Source organism: Aspergillus clavatus, genomic scaffold (genome assembly GCF_000002715.2).
Source record: "Aspergillus clavatus NRRL 1 1099423829798 genomic scaffold, whole genome shotgun sequence".
NCBI classification, from domain to species: domain Eukaryota; kingdom Fungi; phylum Ascomycota; class Eurotiomycetes; order Eurotiales; family Aspergillaceae; genus Aspergillus; species Aspergillus clavatus.
The window spans coordinates 171,902-192,045 of record NW_001517101.1 but is presented as its reverse complement, the minus strand read 5'-3'; the positions used below and the strand labels follow the sequence as shown (position 1 = coordinate 192,045).

General features: G+C 49.3%; 3 protein-coding genes across 3 annotated transcripts, besides 11 other annotated features; 2 read left to right on the top strand and 1 right to left on the bottom strand.

The window, feature by feature from the left end:
• Window positions 1-123: 123 nt before the first annotated feature.
• Window positions 124-153: a microsatellite.
• Window positions 125-153: a microsatellite.
• A 1,911-nt stretch (window positions 154-2,064) lies between these two features.
• ACLA_088650 (casein kinase I) lies at window positions 2,065-3,652 on the top strand (the record flags this gene model as incomplete). The annotated part of the gene is made up of 5 exons (XM_001272601.1): window positions 2,065-2,193; window positions 2,262-2,331; window positions 2,389-2,537; window positions 2,592-2,997; window positions 3,066-3,652. The coding sequence occupies 5 exons, from the start codon at window positions 2,065-2,067 to the stop codon at window positions 3,650-3,652; spliced, it is 1,341 nt and encodes a 446-aa protein (XP_001272602.1).
• Window positions 3,653-5,434: 1,782 nt separating this feature from the next.
• Window positions 5,435-5,468: a microsatellite.
• Window positions 5,436-5,470: a microsatellite.
• A 3,219-nt stretch (window positions 5,471-8,689) lies between these two features.
• Window positions 8,690-8,710: a microsatellite.
• Window positions 8,711-9,019: 309 nt separating this feature from the next.
• Window positions 9,020-9,056: a microsatellite.
• Window positions 9,021-9,056: a microsatellite.
• A 4,587-nt stretch (window positions 9,057-13,643) lies between these two features.
• Window positions 13,644-13,676: a microsatellite.
• An 869-nt stretch (window positions 13,677-14,545) lies between these two features.
• Window positions 14,546-14,620: a microsatellite.
• Window positions 14,621-15,523: 903 nt separating this feature from the next.
• On the top strand, window positions 15,524-16,624 carry ACLA_088640 (regulator of G-protein signaling domain-containing protein; the record flags this gene model as incomplete). The annotated part of the gene is made up of 1 exon (XM_001272600.1): window positions 15,524-16,624. The coding sequence occupies one exon, from the start codon at window positions 15,524-15,526 to the stop codon at window positions 16,622-16,624; it is 1,101 nt and encodes a 366-aa protein (XP_001272601.1).
• Window positions 16,625-17,348: 724 nt separating this feature from the next.
• On the bottom strand, window positions 17,349-19,341 carry ACLA_088630 (RUS1 family protein; the record flags this gene model as incomplete). The annotated part of the gene is made up of 5 exons (XM_001272599.1): window positions 17,349-18,188; window positions 18,283-18,327; window positions 18,398-18,788; window positions 18,987-19,099; window positions 19,192-19,341. 5 exons carry the CDS (start codon window positions 19,339-19,341, stop codon window positions 17,349-17,351), a joined length of 1,539 nt encoding a protein of 512 aa, XP_001272600.1.
• Window positions 17,503-17,529: a microsatellite.
• Window positions 17,952-17,971: a microsatellite.
• Window positions 19,342-20,144: the final 803 nt, after the last annotated feature.

Genomic DNA, 20,144 nt, shown 5'->3' with positions numbered 1-20,144 from the left:
TGTTGAAATACCTACCATGTGACATTCCGCAGCACAAGCGAGTGTCTGCAGGGACTGGACTTGGTGGTAATGAGAACTGAGGAAAAAAAAATATGAGAGTAACCACAGTAACAAAAGACTCTCTTTTTTTTTTTTTTTTTTTTTTTCTTTTTTCCCTTTATTCACACACCCCTCTTGAATAGAGTATTTCAAATCGATCTCTCCTTACCGTTCTCTGTATACAATTCTGCGACCAGGAGAAGAGGATCTCGTGGATGGGGGTGTTCTGGATGGTTTCCTCTTATGTACTCAACTTTCTCAAGTCTGGGTATCCATCCCGGAGGAGTCCCGTACTACTATCGACAAGCTCGGAGCTCTAAGCTCGCTGGCTATCAGACTAGTCGACTTAGTTATTTCCGGTCTATCGCTAGAGGAGTTGAGAACCGATTCCGTCTGGCTAGAATAGGCTGAATAGCGTCCAGTTACCCACTCCAACAGGTTCGCTAATTTAATAGTAGCGCCTGCTAAAAAGTTATCTAGCGATCCCTGAGCCACAGTTGAGTGCGAGTCCAAGCCCAAATGAATAATACGCATGGGAAACAGCCCATACCTAGGTATTTATCCTACCTACTGAATAAATACTACCTAGGTCATCCATATCTACCTACTCCGTACTCCTAAGAGTGTCAGGTTACCAATCTTGTTTTTGTTCCGGCTCACTCATGAATTCGCCCACCCCTTCTTCGATGATTATCTTTTCACTTTCTCGCCCCTAACAACGAAGCATTGAGGTCTCAGACCTAGGTTGCAGCTAGTAGATAGTACTTTGTTTAGTAATATGATTACATCCTTACAGTCCGACATAAATGTACCTATCTCTTCCATTTGGCTCATACCTAGCAATTGGTTCATGGGTGTCCCTGAGCGTGACCACTCAGTTACCGTTATATTACTGTAAGCTTACTGGCCGGTACATGGGGCGGTATCTAAGAGCCTAAGGCATACCTGGGCTAAACTCTCTCTAAGAGTACTCACGTCGCTCGCTCTATCTAAGAACTCACCCAAGAGAGAGTGTCAGTCTAGTCTAACTCGTAGTAGTCTTTCTTCCTCACGGGGTCTGTCCTCTCCAAGTCCCAACTCCCAAGTCCCCAAGAACCCAAGTCCATCTCATCTGGCTGGCTCTTCCTCCCTCTCTCTCCGCCTCATTTCCCTCCCTTCATCTCTTCTTACCTCCTCACCCCCGGTAGTCTAATTCCGTACTGCACTTCTGACTGGTGTATGTTGAGACTTTGAGAGTGGCGCCCCCCGTTCTATCCACTCATCATTCTGCATCTCGCTCCATTTCCTCCTCTCTTTTCTGTTCAACTCTCTTTCTTCCTTCTCCTCTCCTTCCCCTTCACCTGTTGAGTCCGCCCTATCTCCTCCTGTTCTCCAATTCTCCCTATCAACCACTGCTCAGTGCGGCTTATCGTGCTGCCACGCAGTTGGTTAGTTGGTCATTGGGAGTTGCCCTCTTAATTCCTCTTCCCTTTTTTTTATTCTTTTTTTTTTTATTCTTTGTTGGTTGTTACTCTGCATGTTCACGTCGTCCGCCCGACACTTCCATTGACAGCGCGCACTCCCCTGCTGTCCGCGGAGTAACTCGCTCTCAACGATTCCTCGCTCTGGACGCAAAAACCCCTTACGCAACCAACAATTTCTTCGATTATCCTCATCATCGTCGTGATATCCTTTCCAGCAGCTCTTGGCTTGTTGTCGACTGTCGATACTCCCGCTTTGTTCTCGGACTCGGTTCAACCGCATATCGGTCCCATTGATGAATAGTCTAGCTCGGAAGGAAGAATATCAATAATCTCCTTTGGGTTTGCTACTTCGGATTCCTGTAAGTCGTTATCACCACCTGAGGCTCTCATCTTGTGCCATATTGCACCTTCCTCGGTGTTTATTCCTTTCTCGTTTCGACTGAGCTGACGGTTTTCGATCATATGCAGTTCCTCTCACCACGTGATAAGTCAGTGAACAGGTCCCTCAATCTCAACATCCTGCCGAAGTCAAACGATACGCTCTCCTCGTCTTCTCGCAAATATGGCATCCTCTTCCTCCAACGTCGTGGGGGTTCATTACAGAGTGGGAAAGAAGATTGGCGAAGGATCTTTCGGCGTCATCTTCGAGGGTACGAACCTCTTGAACAACCAGCAAGTGGCTATCAAATTTGTACGTTCTGCCTTGGTGGAAAAAGGCCAACACATGCTCGAGTGCTTAATCGTGCTGACTTGTTCCAGGAACCACGCAAGAGTGATGCACCTCAATTGCGCGATGAATACCGGACATATAAGATCTTGGTCGGATGCCGTAAGCCCTTCCTGACATCTTTCTGGACCAAGCAACACTATCTGACTCGAACCACAGCTGGCATCCCCAATGTCTATTACTTTGGCCAGGAAGGATTGCACAACATCCTGGTCATTGACCTCCTCGGTCCGAGTCTTGAGGATCTTTTCGACCATTGCAACCGCCGATTCACCGTCAAGACTGTAGTGATGGTCGCTAAGCAGATGGTGTGTGCTGTATTGCTTTTTCCTCTTAGGAGCTGCGATCTAACCATGTTGTAGCTTTCCCGCGTTCAAACAATCCACGAAAAGAACCTGATCTATCGCGATATCAAACCCGATAACTTCCTCATCGGTCGTCCAGGCACCAAGGCTGCCAACGTCATCCACGTCGTCGACTTCGGCATGGCTAAGCAATACCGGGACCCTAAGACAAAGCAGCACATCCCCTATCGTGAACGGAAATCGCTGTCTGGTACAGCGCGTTACATGAGTATCAACACCCATCTGGGACGGGAACAATCACGACGGGATGATTTGGAAGCTCTTGGTCACGTCTTTCTTTACTTTTTACGCGGTGGTCTTCCCTGGCAGGGACTCAAGGCGGCCACGAACAAGCAAAAATACGAAAAGATTGGAGAGAAAAAGCAGACTACTGCGATTAAGGATCTGTGCGATGGCTATCCAGGTAATTTCTTTCTGGCCGACAGGCTCCTTGCTGTCGTTTTTGATAAACTAACGCATTCGGATTTGCAGAGGAATTTAACAAATATCTTACCTACGTCCGCAATCTCGGTTTTGAAGATACGCCTGATTACGATTACCTGAGGGATCTGTTTACCCAAGCTCTCAAGAACGCTGGCGAAGTCGAGGATGGCGAGTACGACTGGATGAAATTGAACGGCGGCAGGGGCTGGGAATACAAGTCGTACTCGTCTCAACAACATTTGCAACACAACGCTCTGCCCAATTCGTCCGCTCGTGAGCTTCACTCACAACAGCTTCGCGGCAGCCAGAGACCTGGTGTTACCGCAGACCGTTTAAACGCCGCGCAGCCCCCACCACCGTCTCCTGCCAAACCCGGAGCTGGAAAGTCGCGCGATCGACCAAGCGCCTCCGGTGGGATGCCCCCGAAACGCCAGAGCGGGGGTCTCGACGCAACGACACCAGCAGCGTCGACTCAAGCGCAATTCCAGAACTCGAACGCGAACCTCTCAGGCCGCATGGGGAGTCCCGCCAATCCTACAAAGAGTAGCCAACAAGGCCAGGGAATTCAGAGCAACAATGACCCGCAGCCAACTTTCGTTCAGAAATTGATGAAAGCGCTGTGCTGCGGTAGGTGATGAAAAAGTCCGTTGACTCCCCATGTCATACCTTCCTGCTTATTAAACCTTTCCAGGTTGACGCGAGGTTCGCCGACAGTGTGACTGTAATGCTACATTGGGTTGTTGAGGTCATGTATGGCTATTCAACCCCACTTTTCTCTTTCTATCACAATTCTTGGGGGAGGGCTTGGAGGGAAGCATGCTATAAATGATTCCTGTTCTATCTTCCACAGGGACTCTTGCATCTTTCTGAATCCACTGGCCGGCTTTGCAATGGCTGCTGGCAGATGAGTTCACTACAGCTTAGGGGGGTTTCACGCTTTTATTTCACCCTTTCTCTTCTGTCATCATTGGGTTTTTAGTCCTGGATCCGGGACCTCCAGCCCTCCTACACTCGCTATATCTTCCATCCGATGACATGGGTCCTCGAGTCTCGAGTTTCACCCGCTTGTTGGGGAAAGGTGCTGCTCGCTCCCTCGTCCCGCATCCTTCGTCATCTCCATCCCCCCATCATCATAGTCATCGTTCATTTTATGGTGCCACGGCTCGGAACGGCGAACTTTTGAGAATTAGTCATTGTCTTTTGCGTCTGTTTTTCTCCAAGGTTTTTTTTCACTGCGCATCTCTGGCGTGAGCTATTTAATATTAGATCTTTATTTCCGTCTTGTTTGCTGTTGCAGTTTTGCATGATCGCTACCCTCTGACTCGGTCTGTGGCTTCATAAACGCCTCTCTTCAGATTGCGTTCCCCCCTGCCACGATGTCTCGTGGTGAGCCTTTCGGTGGGGAATGCGCTGACAAGGGAACACAAGACGATGGCGTTTCTGGCTTGAGCGAAAAGAGTCTTCTGGTCTGGACCAGGAAAGCGAATCGATCTTAGCATATAAATGTTTGAATATGTCTCAACATGGGGGTACGCCCTTGGTCAGATGGCGTTCGTCTTGCAACAGCGGCCCGTGGCTGTCTTTTTCTGTCTTGTTCGTCCTCTGTTTCCCTCCGCCAAAGTCTCCAGGGGAGTCAAACTGAATGTGATCTTGTACCCTGACTTGTCCTTTTGTGCCGTCTCCCCATGTTCAAGAGGATTCTTCTCCTATCAAACTTGTCCTTGTGCCTCCCCGCCGTCTGTTGTTTCTTATGGTCATGTCCCGGTTTCCAATTTCCATATCACTCGCGAGGAGGGACAGAGATGATACGAGGAGACCTGTATTCCCATATATGCTTGTGTCTTATAATCCCGCGTCTTGTCTTGTTTTGAGTGTTTATCTTGTTGCGCCCTGTATCGATGTCTCTGAGCAGCAGTCTGGTCCTGTGAACATAGCCTCCGTTTCTCTGTTTCTCCTTTTTCTTCTCTTGTTTTCTTCTTGTTGTATCTGTTCTTCCTGGCCGTCTTTTATTTCCCACGGTATGCAAAGTCTTCTTCCATTCATGCGTGAGCTGGTGAGAGCGTGTCGGTGTAGAGTAATTCCATACCCAACTTCGCTGAATATCTATCTCGTCCTATGCCTGAGTACTCAATTAATCTCTAACCCGAGATAATATGCATCTATGCACCCCACCATGTACCTCGCTCCCTTCGGTAGATAAAGAAAGTGGTGTATATGCTGCAAAGCGTAGCACCACCTAATCACAACTCTGTAAAGCCCTGGGTGAGGATAGAACCAAATCGCTCTAGCAAGGAACCAAACAGAGTAGAGTCAAGAGCATACATGCTAGTCCTCCATTTTCTACGGGCTTCGTTGGCTGGCCGTCGGTAGGCCTCGCAGCAACAACCCCAACTTACAAGGTCTTAAATACCACTTGCACTGAACTGGACTGCACTGGACTGCACTGGACTGCAGCTTGCAGTGGTAGTTGCAGTATCTACTGGACCACACCACGAGTTATATCCCCTCAAACGCCTTGGCTGCGCATCTCGCCAATAGGAATCCTTCCCAGTGCAGACGGCCATAAATGATTGCTACCTACCTACCTACATAACCTAACCTAACCTAGTTGTCCATTCATCTCTATTTATCTCTATTCGACGCATGCATGCATGGCATGCAATGCTACGTGCCAAGTACAGCGCGCAGAACCATCCGAGGTCCCCCGGCTTTCCTTATTGGGAGCTGGGGGAATCGGATCGAAAGTGCAGCGTGTAGCGTGCAGTGTTCTGGCCTCGGGATGAAGGTGATGAAGGTGCCCCTGGAGCCACGTTGGAATTACCCTGCGAGTAGGTATAGCCCGTGTTCCAGATAGCACCATACTATGTAGTCATATAGAGGGTTTATTATGGATTGTGTGGTGTTCGACTGGGGGTTGGTGCTATTCCGTCTCCGCGACGGAAACGATGGCGTGCAGCGATCGACGCAGCGAATCCCTGCGCCGCGGATTGTGATTGGTGAATGAGAGGGGCACTTGGATGGTATGATGGTCGCTGGAGCCAAGTCGCTGCCGCGGCGTCGATGGAAGGGGAGAACTATGGCGTATCGACCCAAGATTGTTGAAGACTGCAGAGCGCTGAGCGTTGATGGTACTCCATCCTCCTCCCTCAGCGGCTCGACTAGAGCGAGCAGTGGAATTTGGCTATCTGCAATCTGCATAGGGGGACTGGACTAGAGCATGGGTGCGTGAGACTGACGAAGACTGAGACGGATGGTCTGATACTGCCTGACTCGCTCCCCGCTCCCCGCTCCACAGGGACGATGTCATCGTTCTTCGTTCTGCAGTGCTTCTTTTTTCCTTTTCCCATGGGTGTTTGAGATAAATGGGATGACGTGAACGTGCTAGGAGGAGGGAGATAGCTTCCGCTCGGCTCAAGGCTCGAGCCTTAGCCATTTTAGAGCTAGCCATTAGCGCTTCGCCCGTACTGTGTAGGTCCTCACAGCTCGGTCTGGGCTCGGTGGGCTCCGGGTGAACTACTGCTGGGAACTGGGTGCGAGTGTAACCCTGAGCTGTCATGGTTCAGGTTAGGTTCCATCTCTAGGGATAAAACCAGAGCAATCAGCAGAGGGCGGCAAATGGCCTGGATGTCTGATTATGATAAATAGTGGTAGTTAGTCAATAATCACCAATCCTGATATTAAGAGCAGAGGTGGATAGGCGCAGTAGTGAAATATCAGGTCTTCCCGCCAGCTGGATCCAAGCTCATTGCAGATGTCCGAATCAGGATGGGACAACTGAGACTTCGAGAAAAAATGTCAAGGTCCACGAGTGCGAAACAATGGCTTGTCCTCGGATGGCTCCGCATCACTCAAGATGCACCAGACAAAGCCAATTGTATTGTTGATCGAGATTGGATCGCTTGGGAATTCTCGCACCCGTATCCGTTCAATCGAGGGAAACAGAAAAGTCTCAGATGGAAAGCAGTTTCACCGGGAGAAACCCAGCTGATGACGTCGTGATAGAAGTGCATCCCACCGTCCGTCTGTTCACCATATGCCAGATCTGGTGTAGCGATTAGCGAGCGAGCCGTCTTCCGTGCCCTGCAGGAGCAAGCGCACGTAGAACGCGGCAGCGTTCGCACCCAATCTCTCGTGAGATAGAACCGTAACCATATGCAATGAAGTCATTGCCCTGGGGATCGTCCCGTGTTTGTTTTAATTTCGCTGCGTTCTCGCGGGAGTTGGTGTGGATTCTATTTCCTTGTTTTTCGAGGATTCTGACATCTCCACCGAAAGAATCTAGAACGGATCAACATGGTGGAATTATGGATTGAGTTGTCTTTGATTGAACTGGTTAGAGGGGACTTGTTAGCAATGATCATCCCGAAGAGCTTTCATACACAGTGTACATGTTGGATTGTGCCTGTTTCGCTGTCCTGCAGCAGCCAGAAGGACGATGCAGCGTCTGTGTCTTCGGTGAATTGTGTCACGAGCCAGGATCAGACCATTGCGCCGAACGTCAATCGCTATGCTCCGTAGAGCCAGGAGGGTTAAGTCTGAGAATTGCAATATTGCACTTGCATACTCCAATTCTGCAATCCATAGATACGCGAGAACGCTAGGTAGACTGTTGGATTTGCCGACAAGGGACGAATGGTGGATCTTAAAACCGCACTTCGATCCACCCTGCAAGATTGAACTCTCAACTTACACTAAGACTGCTAAAGCGTAGGTGCCTCCGTAGACTGTACCCAGTATAGGTCCATACTCCGGAGTCCGTACTTCGTCGCAACTCCATCGCGCAAGGTAGATTATAGACACTACTAAATAGTCAGCAGTAGTAATCTGGTGTGGCTCCAAACAGACCAACCAACACACCAACGAATGACAACAGACTAATGCCTGACTCGGTCCTCGGAAGCAACTTCCTAAGGTACTTACTTGTTACTTCCCTCCATCTCTATCTTCGCATTGTTGGGCCGGCGCACATTAGGAACTGCGGAGCACCGCAAGTTTGCATTAGTTTTCTGATCACTTGACGGATCATGGTTCAGGAACGGGGGTCCGAGTCGATCCAAGATGTTCTGGTTCAAATCTTCGAGGTCTCGGAGTCTTGGCTCCCTTTTTCTTTGCAAATGGGCTAATTCGACTCCGCTGTACGGGTCTATGGTCTAGATAGATATGACCGATGCTATCCCTCGACTGGTGTCAACGTGGCGGTGACCCCACGACACGTGGATGGGATGTACATGAGTTTTTTTTTCTCTCTTCTGGTCAGCGAGCAAAGAAGAGACTTTTTTTTTGCCCTGTGCAGGGCGAGCTGTGCAGAGTAAGAAAAGTAAGCTCCGGGTTCTGCTATACTCCCGTCGTCTGGGCCGATGATTGGACCCGTGGGAGAACTTTCCTGTCGGGACAAGAAAAGGATCAGACGTGTCCGACTCGGAGATCCAAGCAGTCTACCTCGCTTCGTATGACCTCTCGTTTTTGGATAGCTCAGTTTACCGTGGAGGGGAGGATGTTGAGAACTTGGGGATGCAAAGGGGGGGGTTTATTCGGAGGTGCTGCTCGGTGCTACTGCCAGTGCCAGTGCCAGTCTTGAGGCAATTCAATGCTAGTATTCTATCTATATCCCAATAACTAACTATCATGAGATTTATATTGATGTAGTATTACATTATCAAATCGTCCTTGTGCAACAACAACAACAACAACAATATCAATCCTGCACAAAGATCCTCCTGAAAATTTCTATATTGCAGTGGCGAACTGACAGTGCTTTGACAACTGTGCATGGATGCCTTACAAGTTACAACTCCTGCAAGCACAATATCTACAGATGAGCTAACTGGAGATCTTCTAGAGGCTGGAGCACACAACAAAGAATAAGTTTTTTTTCTTTTTTTCTTTTGTTTTTTTGTCTTTCTTTCTTCCTCTGTGCATGAAGCCAGTGGCGACAATCTCCATCAGCGTCCGTGTTACCCCCATCGACTCGGTGAGAGAAGGTTCTCCCGTATTACTCTGAGTACTACTACTACTACTACTACTACTACTACTACTACTGGTAGCATTATCGTGACTTTGCGAGATTTGCCCGAGTCCTTCGATACGTAAGTCTTACTCTTTATCGGTCCGAAAGTCGGATACCCGAAGTTGGTGGAGTTCAAATGTTGAAAAAAAAAACCAAAAAAAGAAAAGAAAAAGGTCAATCTGATGAGTCAATTGGCCGTGTATACTGTCTATACACAGAATTAGATATGTGCTCAGGTATTTGTCAGTATTCTCGATAATCCTGTTAATCGACCGACGATCGAAGCAGTGTGCAGTAACTGCAGTGTGCACTGTGCAGAGTGCACACGTAGGAAGTACATAGATAGGTATCGCCGGAGCTGGGATCGGGAAGAATAGGAATGAAGACAATCAGAATTCTGAGACTTGTTTTTGTTTGTGTTTGTGGCAAAAAAAAAAAAATCAATTCTCCGAGTAGTAGTTTATTTGATAGTAGTATGATAGTATCAAGTTGGGTGATCAGGAAGCTCGTAGATTATCGATGTGGCTTAAACTGGGGTTTTTCTGTTGGCGCTCCGGGATGACTTGGAAGCTTCCATGACTATTCTAGAAGGGCGGACAGGCATTCTTTTCTTTTCTTTCTTTTTTTCCCCCCCTTCTTTTCGCCGGGCTTGGCCGATGATCGAGCAACTAGCAGGAGCAAGGTTGACGGACAGTGACTATTTGTCGGACTCGGACATTCAAAGGGGAATCAAGCCTTCAAAAGAAAAAAAAAGAATCTCTATCGAATATTCGATCCATGGTCTTGGCTATGCGTTTTCCCCCCCCGTGTCCTTGTCCTTGTCCGGCCAGGATTTTTTTTTTTTTTTTTCGCCTCACTATGACGGGTTCTATGATTCCCATCGCGTCGGCGATCGGAAAATGCAAGTGACACCAGAGATCTGATCCTTCTTTTCAATGATCATCTATCTAAAAGGGTAAAAAAAGACAGGAAATTGACAATCTCGCTCAACCATGGTCGAGACAGGTCGACCGATGGCACTCAATGATTGACGTCGCACCGCAGCGATAGTATGACGTTAGTAGGACTGTTCAGCACTCTCACGGCAGGACATAAGATGCATTAGATAGTATGTAGGCCCTGTGGCATGCTCTGTGCAGAGATCGTCTGGAAGAATCTGTCAAGGGATGGGCAATCATGGCAGATCCATCATCCCATCCATTGTGATTTCAAACCTAAAGCTGCAGTGTAACGGCCAGAGGAATGCAGCCAGAATGCTTGAACGGTTGATCAATATCATGATATTCCATAGTAGTTAGTTAGTACTCTGTACGCCGAAATGATAGAAACTCGCTTAACAGAGGCAGAGAGACAAGAGAGAAAAAAGGCTAAACTGCAAAAGGATACCGCAGACTCTCTCACCTTGTAGCCGCAAGCCAAGATATGGATCTCGAAGAAGAATGAGGGATAGAGTCATGAACCCCCAAACTACCACTTGCCTAAAATAGTAACCCAAGTCGAAGGATAGAACCGACAAGTGGGCATCAAACTGAGTCGGAATTCGCAAAGACATTCAAGAACCTCTGGTAGAATATCCACCAGACCACAGGGTATTTACTACATACTGAGACTGTTAGTCTACTAGATAGATGTTTAGCGCTGGGGGCCTGGGGCCCTGGGAAGCCTGGAATCCCCAAGGTCAGATGCCAAGCGCGCCGAAAGCACAAGCCATCATCTAACAAATCAGTGGCAGTCAAGCTCACTGCTGATTGCCTTGCGACAAGAAGCCCAGACAAAGGACGAGCTTAAGATCCAATCCTCGTGACTGGCTTATTCTTCTAGCCTCCCCATAAGGCATGTTCCCTCCAACCCTCCAACGACTCTGTAGGTAGTCTCTTATTCATGTCTTGACGCCCAAATCCTAACACGTTGTTTGAGTGGCCGCCTGCGCCTGCAGCCTGGCGCACTGCGGTTACCCTTTCGCTGGCCTCTCCGCGCGAAAATGTGTGGCGCTCTGGGCAGTGGGTCCCACCCTCAGAAATGAACTGTGGAGATTCGCCAGAAATCCCCTGGCAACGCGCAGCGGAGGGGGATTTGCAACTTTGAATAGCCACGCGCCTGTCGTGCGTATGTCCACGCACTACCTAACAGTTGACCACGCCAACCAACTAACACTTCTAACCTCAGCCACCCCTCTTTTGCCCTCTTTTATCCCCCCTCCCTACTACGGAGTACAGAGTAGACTAATGCCCAATTCCCAGTGGATTGAATAGTAAAGGGAATTGTGGCCAGTGGCCAGGAGCCACATATCGACAAACTTACGTACGGACGGCCCGAAGCCCCAATGTGGCATTCTCACATTCTGATTTGTGGGTATTGAAATTTGAAACCCTATTTTCCTTCTCGAGAAGGGGGCAAACACTAAGTAGTAAGTAGCAGTGCCAGTAACATTCCTGTGGAAGATTCTTGGGCGTTTCCACTTGATGTTCTGGAAAGCTAACGGGAAAGCAACTGTCGTGACTTGTGACGGAGTCTGTTTCTCAACTCCTTCCCCCGCTCTGAGACAACCACGATTATGGAAAGAAGCCCAGAATGAAGGGGGGAATTGAAAACCGGGGATAGGAGGATCGAGAACTTCAAATCAGTTGAGCCATACAGGAAGTTTGACACACGCTGGAAATTGTGTTCCAGTCGTAATCAGTGTCGACTTTCCAATGATGGAGTCCTACTATAAGTAGTTAAGGACAGGGTATGGTGCAAGATGCTGGCCCTTGCAGACAGCCAGTCTGGGGAGGGGTGACACCACCACATCTCTTTTGGAAATAGTCTGACGATGGCGGACGTTAGCTCCAAAGTAGCTCCATATCTTGACCACCACGGTCGGGGATGAAACTGATAGATGATAGTAGTTATAGGAAGAGAGGTACTTACTACTGCAGATGTCTTCGGAGGTATGGGTGCTCTTGAAGCTGAGAGGTCACATACCATGACTCGTGCAGGGTTGATGATTCGAAAGATGGGATCATCGATTCCTATCGAGGAAGAGGGAGATGATTGAACGAACCAGCAGGTTGAGAGTTTTAAACTCTACGGATTACCTTAGGACTTAGGTACCTACTCACCTAGGTAGGTAAGAGATAGAGTAGATAGATAGAGCTTCTGACTTCTGAGACTGGAGGACCATGATTATTGAGATATCCAGTAAGATAGCTGGTTCCAAACTAGCCTACCACAGTAAGGTGGAAAGTTTCCCTATCAGCAGCAGCTTCAACTACTCCAGACTTTCTCCCCCAGTCTAGCATCGCACTAGCGAAGTATGTGGTGTCACTCACTCACTCCCCTCGTACCCTCCCTTGCTTCTGGCTGCACAGCCTTCTTGGCAACCTGTAAATCTGGGAGCTGGTCGCCAATCAAGGAGCACAATGGGCTCTGCACGACCGTCTCGCGTCTTCTATCAGCTGTTGCCAATTTAGCGCGGGTTTTTTAGTGCGATCGGACTCTTAAGCAGTCAAGCTATTGAAACAGTGGATGTGTATGATTATGACTATGATCGGAATTGGAAAGCTGGACGGACCAAGTAAAGTTGAACGACATGAACTCTGATTCTTGAAGAGCGTTCCAGTGGAATGGATCGACTTTCTTCAACCGCAATCTGTCACGATGCCACGCAATTCAAGCAACAGAAAGAATGCGCGGGAATATACGGACGTGGAATGTATCTAAATACTACGGAGTAGCTAGATGACTACATGTCTACGGAGTAGATAGATCATGGACATCATCACCAAAGAATGGTACTGAACTGTAATGAAAGTCTGCTTCGACCTTGGACCTCGCAGCCGTTATGAACCCTAGAGGTATTGAGTCAAGACTCTCAAGACTCCAGAGTCCGCAGTCAAGATCCGAGAGACTTTGGAGCCAACCAGGGATGGCTTCATGTCAGGTGCTTGTTGGTAAAGTTTGTCTGTTGTGGTCTGGTCATGAGTTGCTTACTTAGTCCTGTCCTCTGGAGTAACTCTACCATCCTCCTCATCCCAATCCCAGCTTCTTCCGACGACTTGGACAAGATAAGTGTAGCACTGTAGAGTCTGGGTCAGAGCTATGTACATCATACATATAGAGGAAAGGGATCGCTCCTTCGCGCGCTCCTGCAATATTTTGTCATGATCAACGAGATTCAAACCTTATAAACCCCTCAAGAACCTTTCCCCTTGCTGCTACGTACAAATTCCCTGCCATATTCAGGTATCAAATTGTCTCCTGATAACTATCTGTTGCGGAACATTGCATTAGATCTGCGCGATGTGAATGTCCTCTCTTCCTAATGCTGCCTATTATTTCATCATCCTGATGGAACTACATGAATGCTCTTGCCTGTTCCTGTTCTCCTTTGCAACAAGCCCACAACACCCATTCTGATCAATGGATCATCCAAACGGAAAAAGTTCCACTCAACATTTGAACATAGGACAGTCAGATAGATAGGTAGAACCATTCTAGAAGAGCACGAGACTGACAGATAGGCTGAGAAACCGTAGAATCGCTGAGAGAAACAGGTCAGACAAGCGGCGCTGGTCTCCACTCCTACCATCTTCCTGCTTAATGCCACGACTCCACCTTCTCTTTTCTCTTTTCTTTTTTTTTCATTTTTCATTTTTCATTTTTCATTTTTCTCTTTTTTCTCTTTTTTCCCTCTTCAACCATTGAGCACCTGAGTACCACAGCCCACAAAGTCCTGGACCCACTATGCTCTGATTCCACCTGTCCTATTTTGTCTTGTCTGGCGTGATATGAACGGGATCCACCTGCTTTTCATTGTTCAACCAGTGACAAACACGATCCTATTGCAGGGTTCTCCACTAGAGGCATCCAGATTCTGGTTAGGTTACATGCACACTTTCTATTCTCCTTCTTTATCTGGTTGATAATAATCCTTGGGCAAGGCATGACGTGATCTCACTTGTTCTCTTTGGTTTCTCTCGCAGGCTGTCAGTAGTCAGGACTCAGTCAGGATTCAAGTCAGGAGTGCCTTCTGCCAAATAATATCGATCATTCCATCTACTACGGTGCCAGAATAGTTAGTTAGTACTATTATTATGCCTAAATTGACTATCCTTTGTCGCCATTCATAACTATAAGGTATGGCTTCTTTGCCAACAAGGCGCACACATCCCCCGTTCTCATATCATTGTCTGATTATCTTTCCACAGTGCACACCCCCCTAATCTAACCTGTGAGTGGTTCTCCATATCCGCCGACGTCGGGACAGGAAGGCAGATAAGTACAGACTACAGAGATAGAGTGATAGCAACTGGACCCAGACACGGGGGAAAAAGGCGCGATTCCTTGCTACGATCGACCGGGAAGTATCGTCATTTCCCTTATTGATTCGCGGCGCAAGTGAAGCGCTGCCTCTGGGTCGATTGTCAGAAGCGTTGATTTGATTCGACTCTGGGATTGGGAGGTGTGTGTCTGGAACTTTGGATCCATTCTTTCATCTCTGGCGGCTACCCTCTTATTATTTTTCGAATCAAGAAATGGAATAAAATAAAATAAAATAAATTCAAAATAATAATAAAAATAATAAAAAAAAGAAAATGAACAATAATAAAAAATATTCTTTTTTTTTTTTGTACCTAATTTTTTTTTTTTTTTTTTCCCTTCCCCCCCCCCTACACTCACTTACACTGCGCCGTTCCTGTGGACCCAACCGCCCCCCGGCTGCTCGACGCTTCCGTGCAGGGATTTGAATTCTGAAGGGTCTGATCATCGACTGTACTGTGATCCTCTCTCCACTTCCTACTGACTGACTGACTCTCTTCATATTATTCCTCTCATTCAAAACTACCCATCTTCCCCTCTTCCCTGGATCACTGGAACTCTCACTAAAACTCGTTTGGATTTGACTTTTCTTTTCTTTCGTCTGCTCATGTAATCATTCCCTTGTCTTACCACCACCAACTATACTATCATTATCACCATTATCGTCATTGTACTCTATACTGCTCATCTTGTGTTTCATTATCTCTCTCCTCCATAGTACTATACTATACGACGACCGCGGCAGGCAGCACAACTAATCAGTCCTTTGTCTCCCACCACTCCTCGCCCCTCGTTCAATGACATTGGTATCATCAACAATCCGCTTTAGCTCCATACAATAAAGGCAACCTTTCGATTCGAATATTCCTACCAATTCCTACTGCGCCTTCTGAGTCCATATCGACCGTATATATCGCGGCCTCTTGCATCGCAACACACCGAGTCGGGTTTTGTGTCGGGAAGCGGCAGACATTGTCTTGGACCGACGGCTCTCCATCACCAACAGTTGCCCAGTGTGTTCGTCATCAGCTCGATCATCCGGGTCAGGGAAATAGGGGATTCCCTGCGACCCGTGGAATACTTCAACAAGAGCGATCCCCATCAATCGCACACACCTCGGTCAAGAGGATCGTTCTGTGTGCAATAACACTTACTCCCAAAGAAACACGAACGATAAGGGCGCCGCATGCTATACGCGATGCTCAAGAAGAGGTCTTTATATCCTCCTCTATTCTTCTGGAACAACTCCCCCACCTCGACCCCCGAACTCTCGCCGACGTCGTCCTCGTCGGATAGCGAGTCAGACGAGGACATGGAATCGTCTGGCTCGCGCCCGCTGAGTTTAAATGCCCCGGGCGCGTTCTGTCCCATGCGACCAACACTCGACGAGGTGCTGGCGAACACGGCACCTGCGCCCTACACCCTCAGCGCGTTTATGGCGTATCTCTCCCAAAACCATTGTCTCGAAACTCTCGAATTTACCCTCGAGGCCAAGCGGTATCGCGAGACGTACGATTCTCTCACTCACCGGTTGCAAGAGTCCCCCATCGTGACCGATTGCCCCGAGAGCCAACATCTGCGCATGCTCTGGCAGCGCTTGTTGACCGCATACGTCATCGCCGGGGCTCCCCGTGAAATCAATGTGTCCAGCGAAGTTCGCGAGGAGATTCTGCGACAAGCGAATGCGCACACCCCACCGCCGCCAGAGACACTCGACGCTGCAGTGAAGTTGGTTCACGATTTAATGGAGGAGTCGATATTCATTCCCTTTCTCAACGCTCATGCCTCGTCCGCTCATGTCCTTCCACTCTCCGAGCCGTTGTTTCCCAACGATGAGGATGTCACAGTAGTATCACACTCGAATCTCGATGAGCATGCGGTCAAGAGGGTTCGTTCGAAGGGCAAGCGGCTCTCTCCTAAATCTTCAAGGGAGTTGGGATCTCCGATCTCGTCAGGCCCACCATCGGGTCACTCGAGCCGCACCAATTTTTCGCTGAATGCCGTTACCTCCATCGGTAAATCCAGCAACCGATCTTCCGGTCCGACTTCTAGCACGAGCGGCGAATCTGGCTCAGCCGCGCTGACCGATGATTCGGGCAGTTCGCAATCCGCCGGGGAGCCCATGACTCCTCCCACCACACCTCCCTCGAGCGAACCCTACATGCCGTTGGGGCATAGCCCGAAGCATCGTACCGAGAACCCTTGGAAGAAGATGGGGATGAAGTTGGGGTTCAAGAAGCGATCTGCCAACGGAAGCTCGGGGAGTCAGCATATGCGATTCTCCAGCATGGATGAATAAATGCGCTGTGTTCCTACGGCATACGATAGTTCCAACTTTGGGACAACTTCAAACTCCTGGATGATAGTCACTCTTTCGACACCGAAGAGTCATATCTCTGGCTGTTATTTATTACGTTTCTTACGCTGCATCATTTGATAGACACGGCTTGATTGGCATACTCTTCAGCGGCATGCATACTAGCGATTGTTTCGCATTTGGATTGTTTGGATATGAGTGAACGGTGTGACGCATGGCATATGTTTCTTTCGGATGCATTTTCTAGCAGGCGTTTTCTCTTTTTTTTTTTTTCTTGTTATTTTCATGTGTGAGGCCAAGCGGGCGAGCGAGCATCTTTCCTCTTCTTGTGCGGTTCAAGGAAAAAACACTTTATAGACTTTGGGTTATTTGCAAAACAGGACGGGAGGCGACTCTGTCCTTGGGCGTTGGGTTTGCTTGTGGGCGAGATTGAAGGCGAGGCCGAGGAATGGCGCCCCATTCCGGCCCTGGCTCGATTGACGACTGATTGATGATGGATGCATGGACTCATTTCCCTGGGAGGTTTCTCGACATGTTTAGCCTCTGATAGAGCTTTACATGTCCGACACCTTTTCTGGCATGTATATAGATACCCAATAAACTGCCTCTGCACATTACTTCCTCCTCTTCCGAGTATCCAAGCACGGGGTTAATAGTACCACTCGGCTATCCACGACCATCTATCTACAGTACAAGGACAAATACGCTACATATCAACCGCAATCCTCCGCCCCGACCTCGTCTCCAACGCAGCTATATCAAGATCCCACCCGGCGGCCTCAAGCACACGGAGGTACTCCCCAAACCGGTCCCCGCGATTCAAAAACCGCAGCGTATCCGCAACAACCCCCAACAGCCGCCCTTCTCCTTCTCCTTCTCTTTCTTCTCCCGAATCCAACGATGAAAACGCAGACGCAGACGCAGACGAAGAAAGAACCCGCGCCGCAAGCAACGCATGCGCCCACGCCTTGAGCTGCGCGCGCGCGCCGCAAGACCTCTTGAGCAGAATGCCGGCGTGGTAGGTTGGTGCCGATGTTGGTCTCGATGATGCCTGGGTTATGAAGAGGATGTATTCTTCGTCTGCGAAGAGGGTTGCGAGGAGGGTGAGCGGGGGTGGGCTGCTTCTGCTTCTGCTGCTACTGCTGGATTTGAGACGCAGGAAGCGGGTCAGCGAGACGCCGATATGGGCGTAGCCCAGCTTGAGGGTTGGCAATGGCGTTGAGGACACTGATATTGGCTTCCAGGCGAGGAGGCCATCTCGCTCGAAGATGGTTTCGTGGTAAGAGACTTGGGCTGGGGTTGGCGGGTTGGGGAGGGGGAGGGGGAGGGAGGCTGTGTTGGATTGGGGATCCGGGGCGAGGGTGAAGGCTGGGTCGGAGTCGAGGAGGGTTGAGAAGACGATGTTGGCGCGCTGTCGGTTGAGGCTGGTCATTTGGACGGCGCGCACGGCGGCATAGTTCATGGCTAGATGGGCGGCGAGGAGGAAGAGGAGGCTGAGCCAGGTTGCGGCGAAGCCGGTGACGTGTGAGACGACGAGGGAGCCGACCTATACGTATACATGGAACGCAGTGAGTACTTTTTTTTTTTTTCTGGGGCAAGCGAGTGAGAAGGGCTGGGGGCTGGGACCAGGGGAGGGCTACCAGCATCCCGACGAGGGAGATAATTGTTTCCTGAGAAGAGTCTTTCTGCAAGCCCTGCATGTCAGTCTTCTCGCTCTTGTTTACGCCTGCTAGCGGTTGTTTGGCTTCAACTCACGGCATTGACCTCGGCGAGGTTCCCCCCGCGCGCAAAATGCGCGCTCAGACTCGCCTTGGAGCTTCCCCCGGCCACTCCACACAGTGCCCTCAACACACCAGCCGTGCTGAGCACGGTGATGCGGCTGACGCCCGCCGGGATCATCGGCGACAGGCAATCCAGGATCATGGCGAGGTCGTTGAACACATCGGCCGCGAGGCGGTACATCTTACACTCGGGCTCGAGGGCGGTCCCGACGCGGTGGGCGAAGAGGATCGTGGCGATCCGCCCAGAAGTGTCCTGCAGGATGTGCAGGAGCAGGGCTGATGTTGGGGTGGCATCGGCGTTGCCGACCCCGACGCCTAGGGGGTTGTTAGTGGGTTGTGGGGTTGCGAGATGGAAGTAAACTCGCCTTGGAGGACGGCCCTAGAGGATAGGAGACCAGCGATGGAGCTGCAGAATGCTTGGAGGGAGTCCTGTGCGTGGGATCAGCTTGACCGATGCTGGTTTGCCAGTTATGTGCTTGGGGGGAGAGGTACAAAGATTTGGTATCTGCATACAATTAGCCATAGATTCTCAGTCGCATAGTCATGGTGAGAGATGGGTTCACGGAAGATAGTCATCAGTGACACTGTGTGGGTATCCAGATGGAAGGAAGACGTCGACGAGCAGGTCGACGAGAGTCTTTAGAGACCGTGGCGAGGAGGGGGCAGAAGAAGGATGCTAGTTTCATGTCAATAGTGTTATGCATATAGATGTTGAGGGTGACGACCAGATGTAGACATTCAGTTCTTAAGGTGGGCTCGGCTACTTACTAATACATCCACCCTCCCCCTCCTGGCGATCTTGTCATCTGAACTGGAAGAAGGTTCTTGACTCTCGGAGTAGATGTACGTCGCCGTCGGATGGTTGGTCTCATCTACTTCGGTAAAGGTGATGGTGGCCTTTGCATTGCTTGAAACCATTCTTCTGGCTCTTGGCTTAGGCAAACTCTTTGGGGTTGGTCAAGATTTCATATGCCACAGCAGACCAGAATGGTTAGACTAAATGCGATTCCCCAAGTTTGGGGTGAGGGTGGCCGGATGATAGATGGACGAGTGATGTTTGACATGTTCGAGATGGCGGTTGACTATACGACTGGGACACGTGCGACGACCCCAGTCTGGGCGGAGAGCTAAGTACGCCGTGAACTACAGTCTACAGGAGCTTAGAGCTTGGTACTAGTCAACCAATCTACAAACCGTCATGGCAATGACAGGTGGAGAACGTGGATGAGAAATATATTGATCTTCAGAAAGCATTGTGTCATCGTTGAGAACCTCCTGTGGTAAACAATAGCCAGCGGGAAGGTATTCGAACCTCCTGACGAACAGTCAGTCTGACCAATTGAGCAGACTTTTGAGAGGAAGAATAGAACCCATCATGTATGTACAGATGTTTGTGGACCTTGACAATCCCCCCAGTCAAACATCGAAAGAAAACCCCATGGTGTTGAAACGCGCCCGAGAATAATAACCAACTTGTAACCGCTAAGTGCCGTGACCAGCAAACCACCAGCGCCATCCAAAGGAATTGACGAATAGGATTGAAAGAAAAGAAAATGAAAAATGAAAATGAAGAATAAGAAATAGCCCGATGCGGGCCATTTGTCGGAGGTGATGGGGAGTCGCGCTGTTTGAAAACCCCATCACCAGCACGGGAAGTAGTGCTGCTGACCTGGAAGGCGATGTCCTTCAAACATTGACCCTGCGACTCCGGTTGGGAGTCG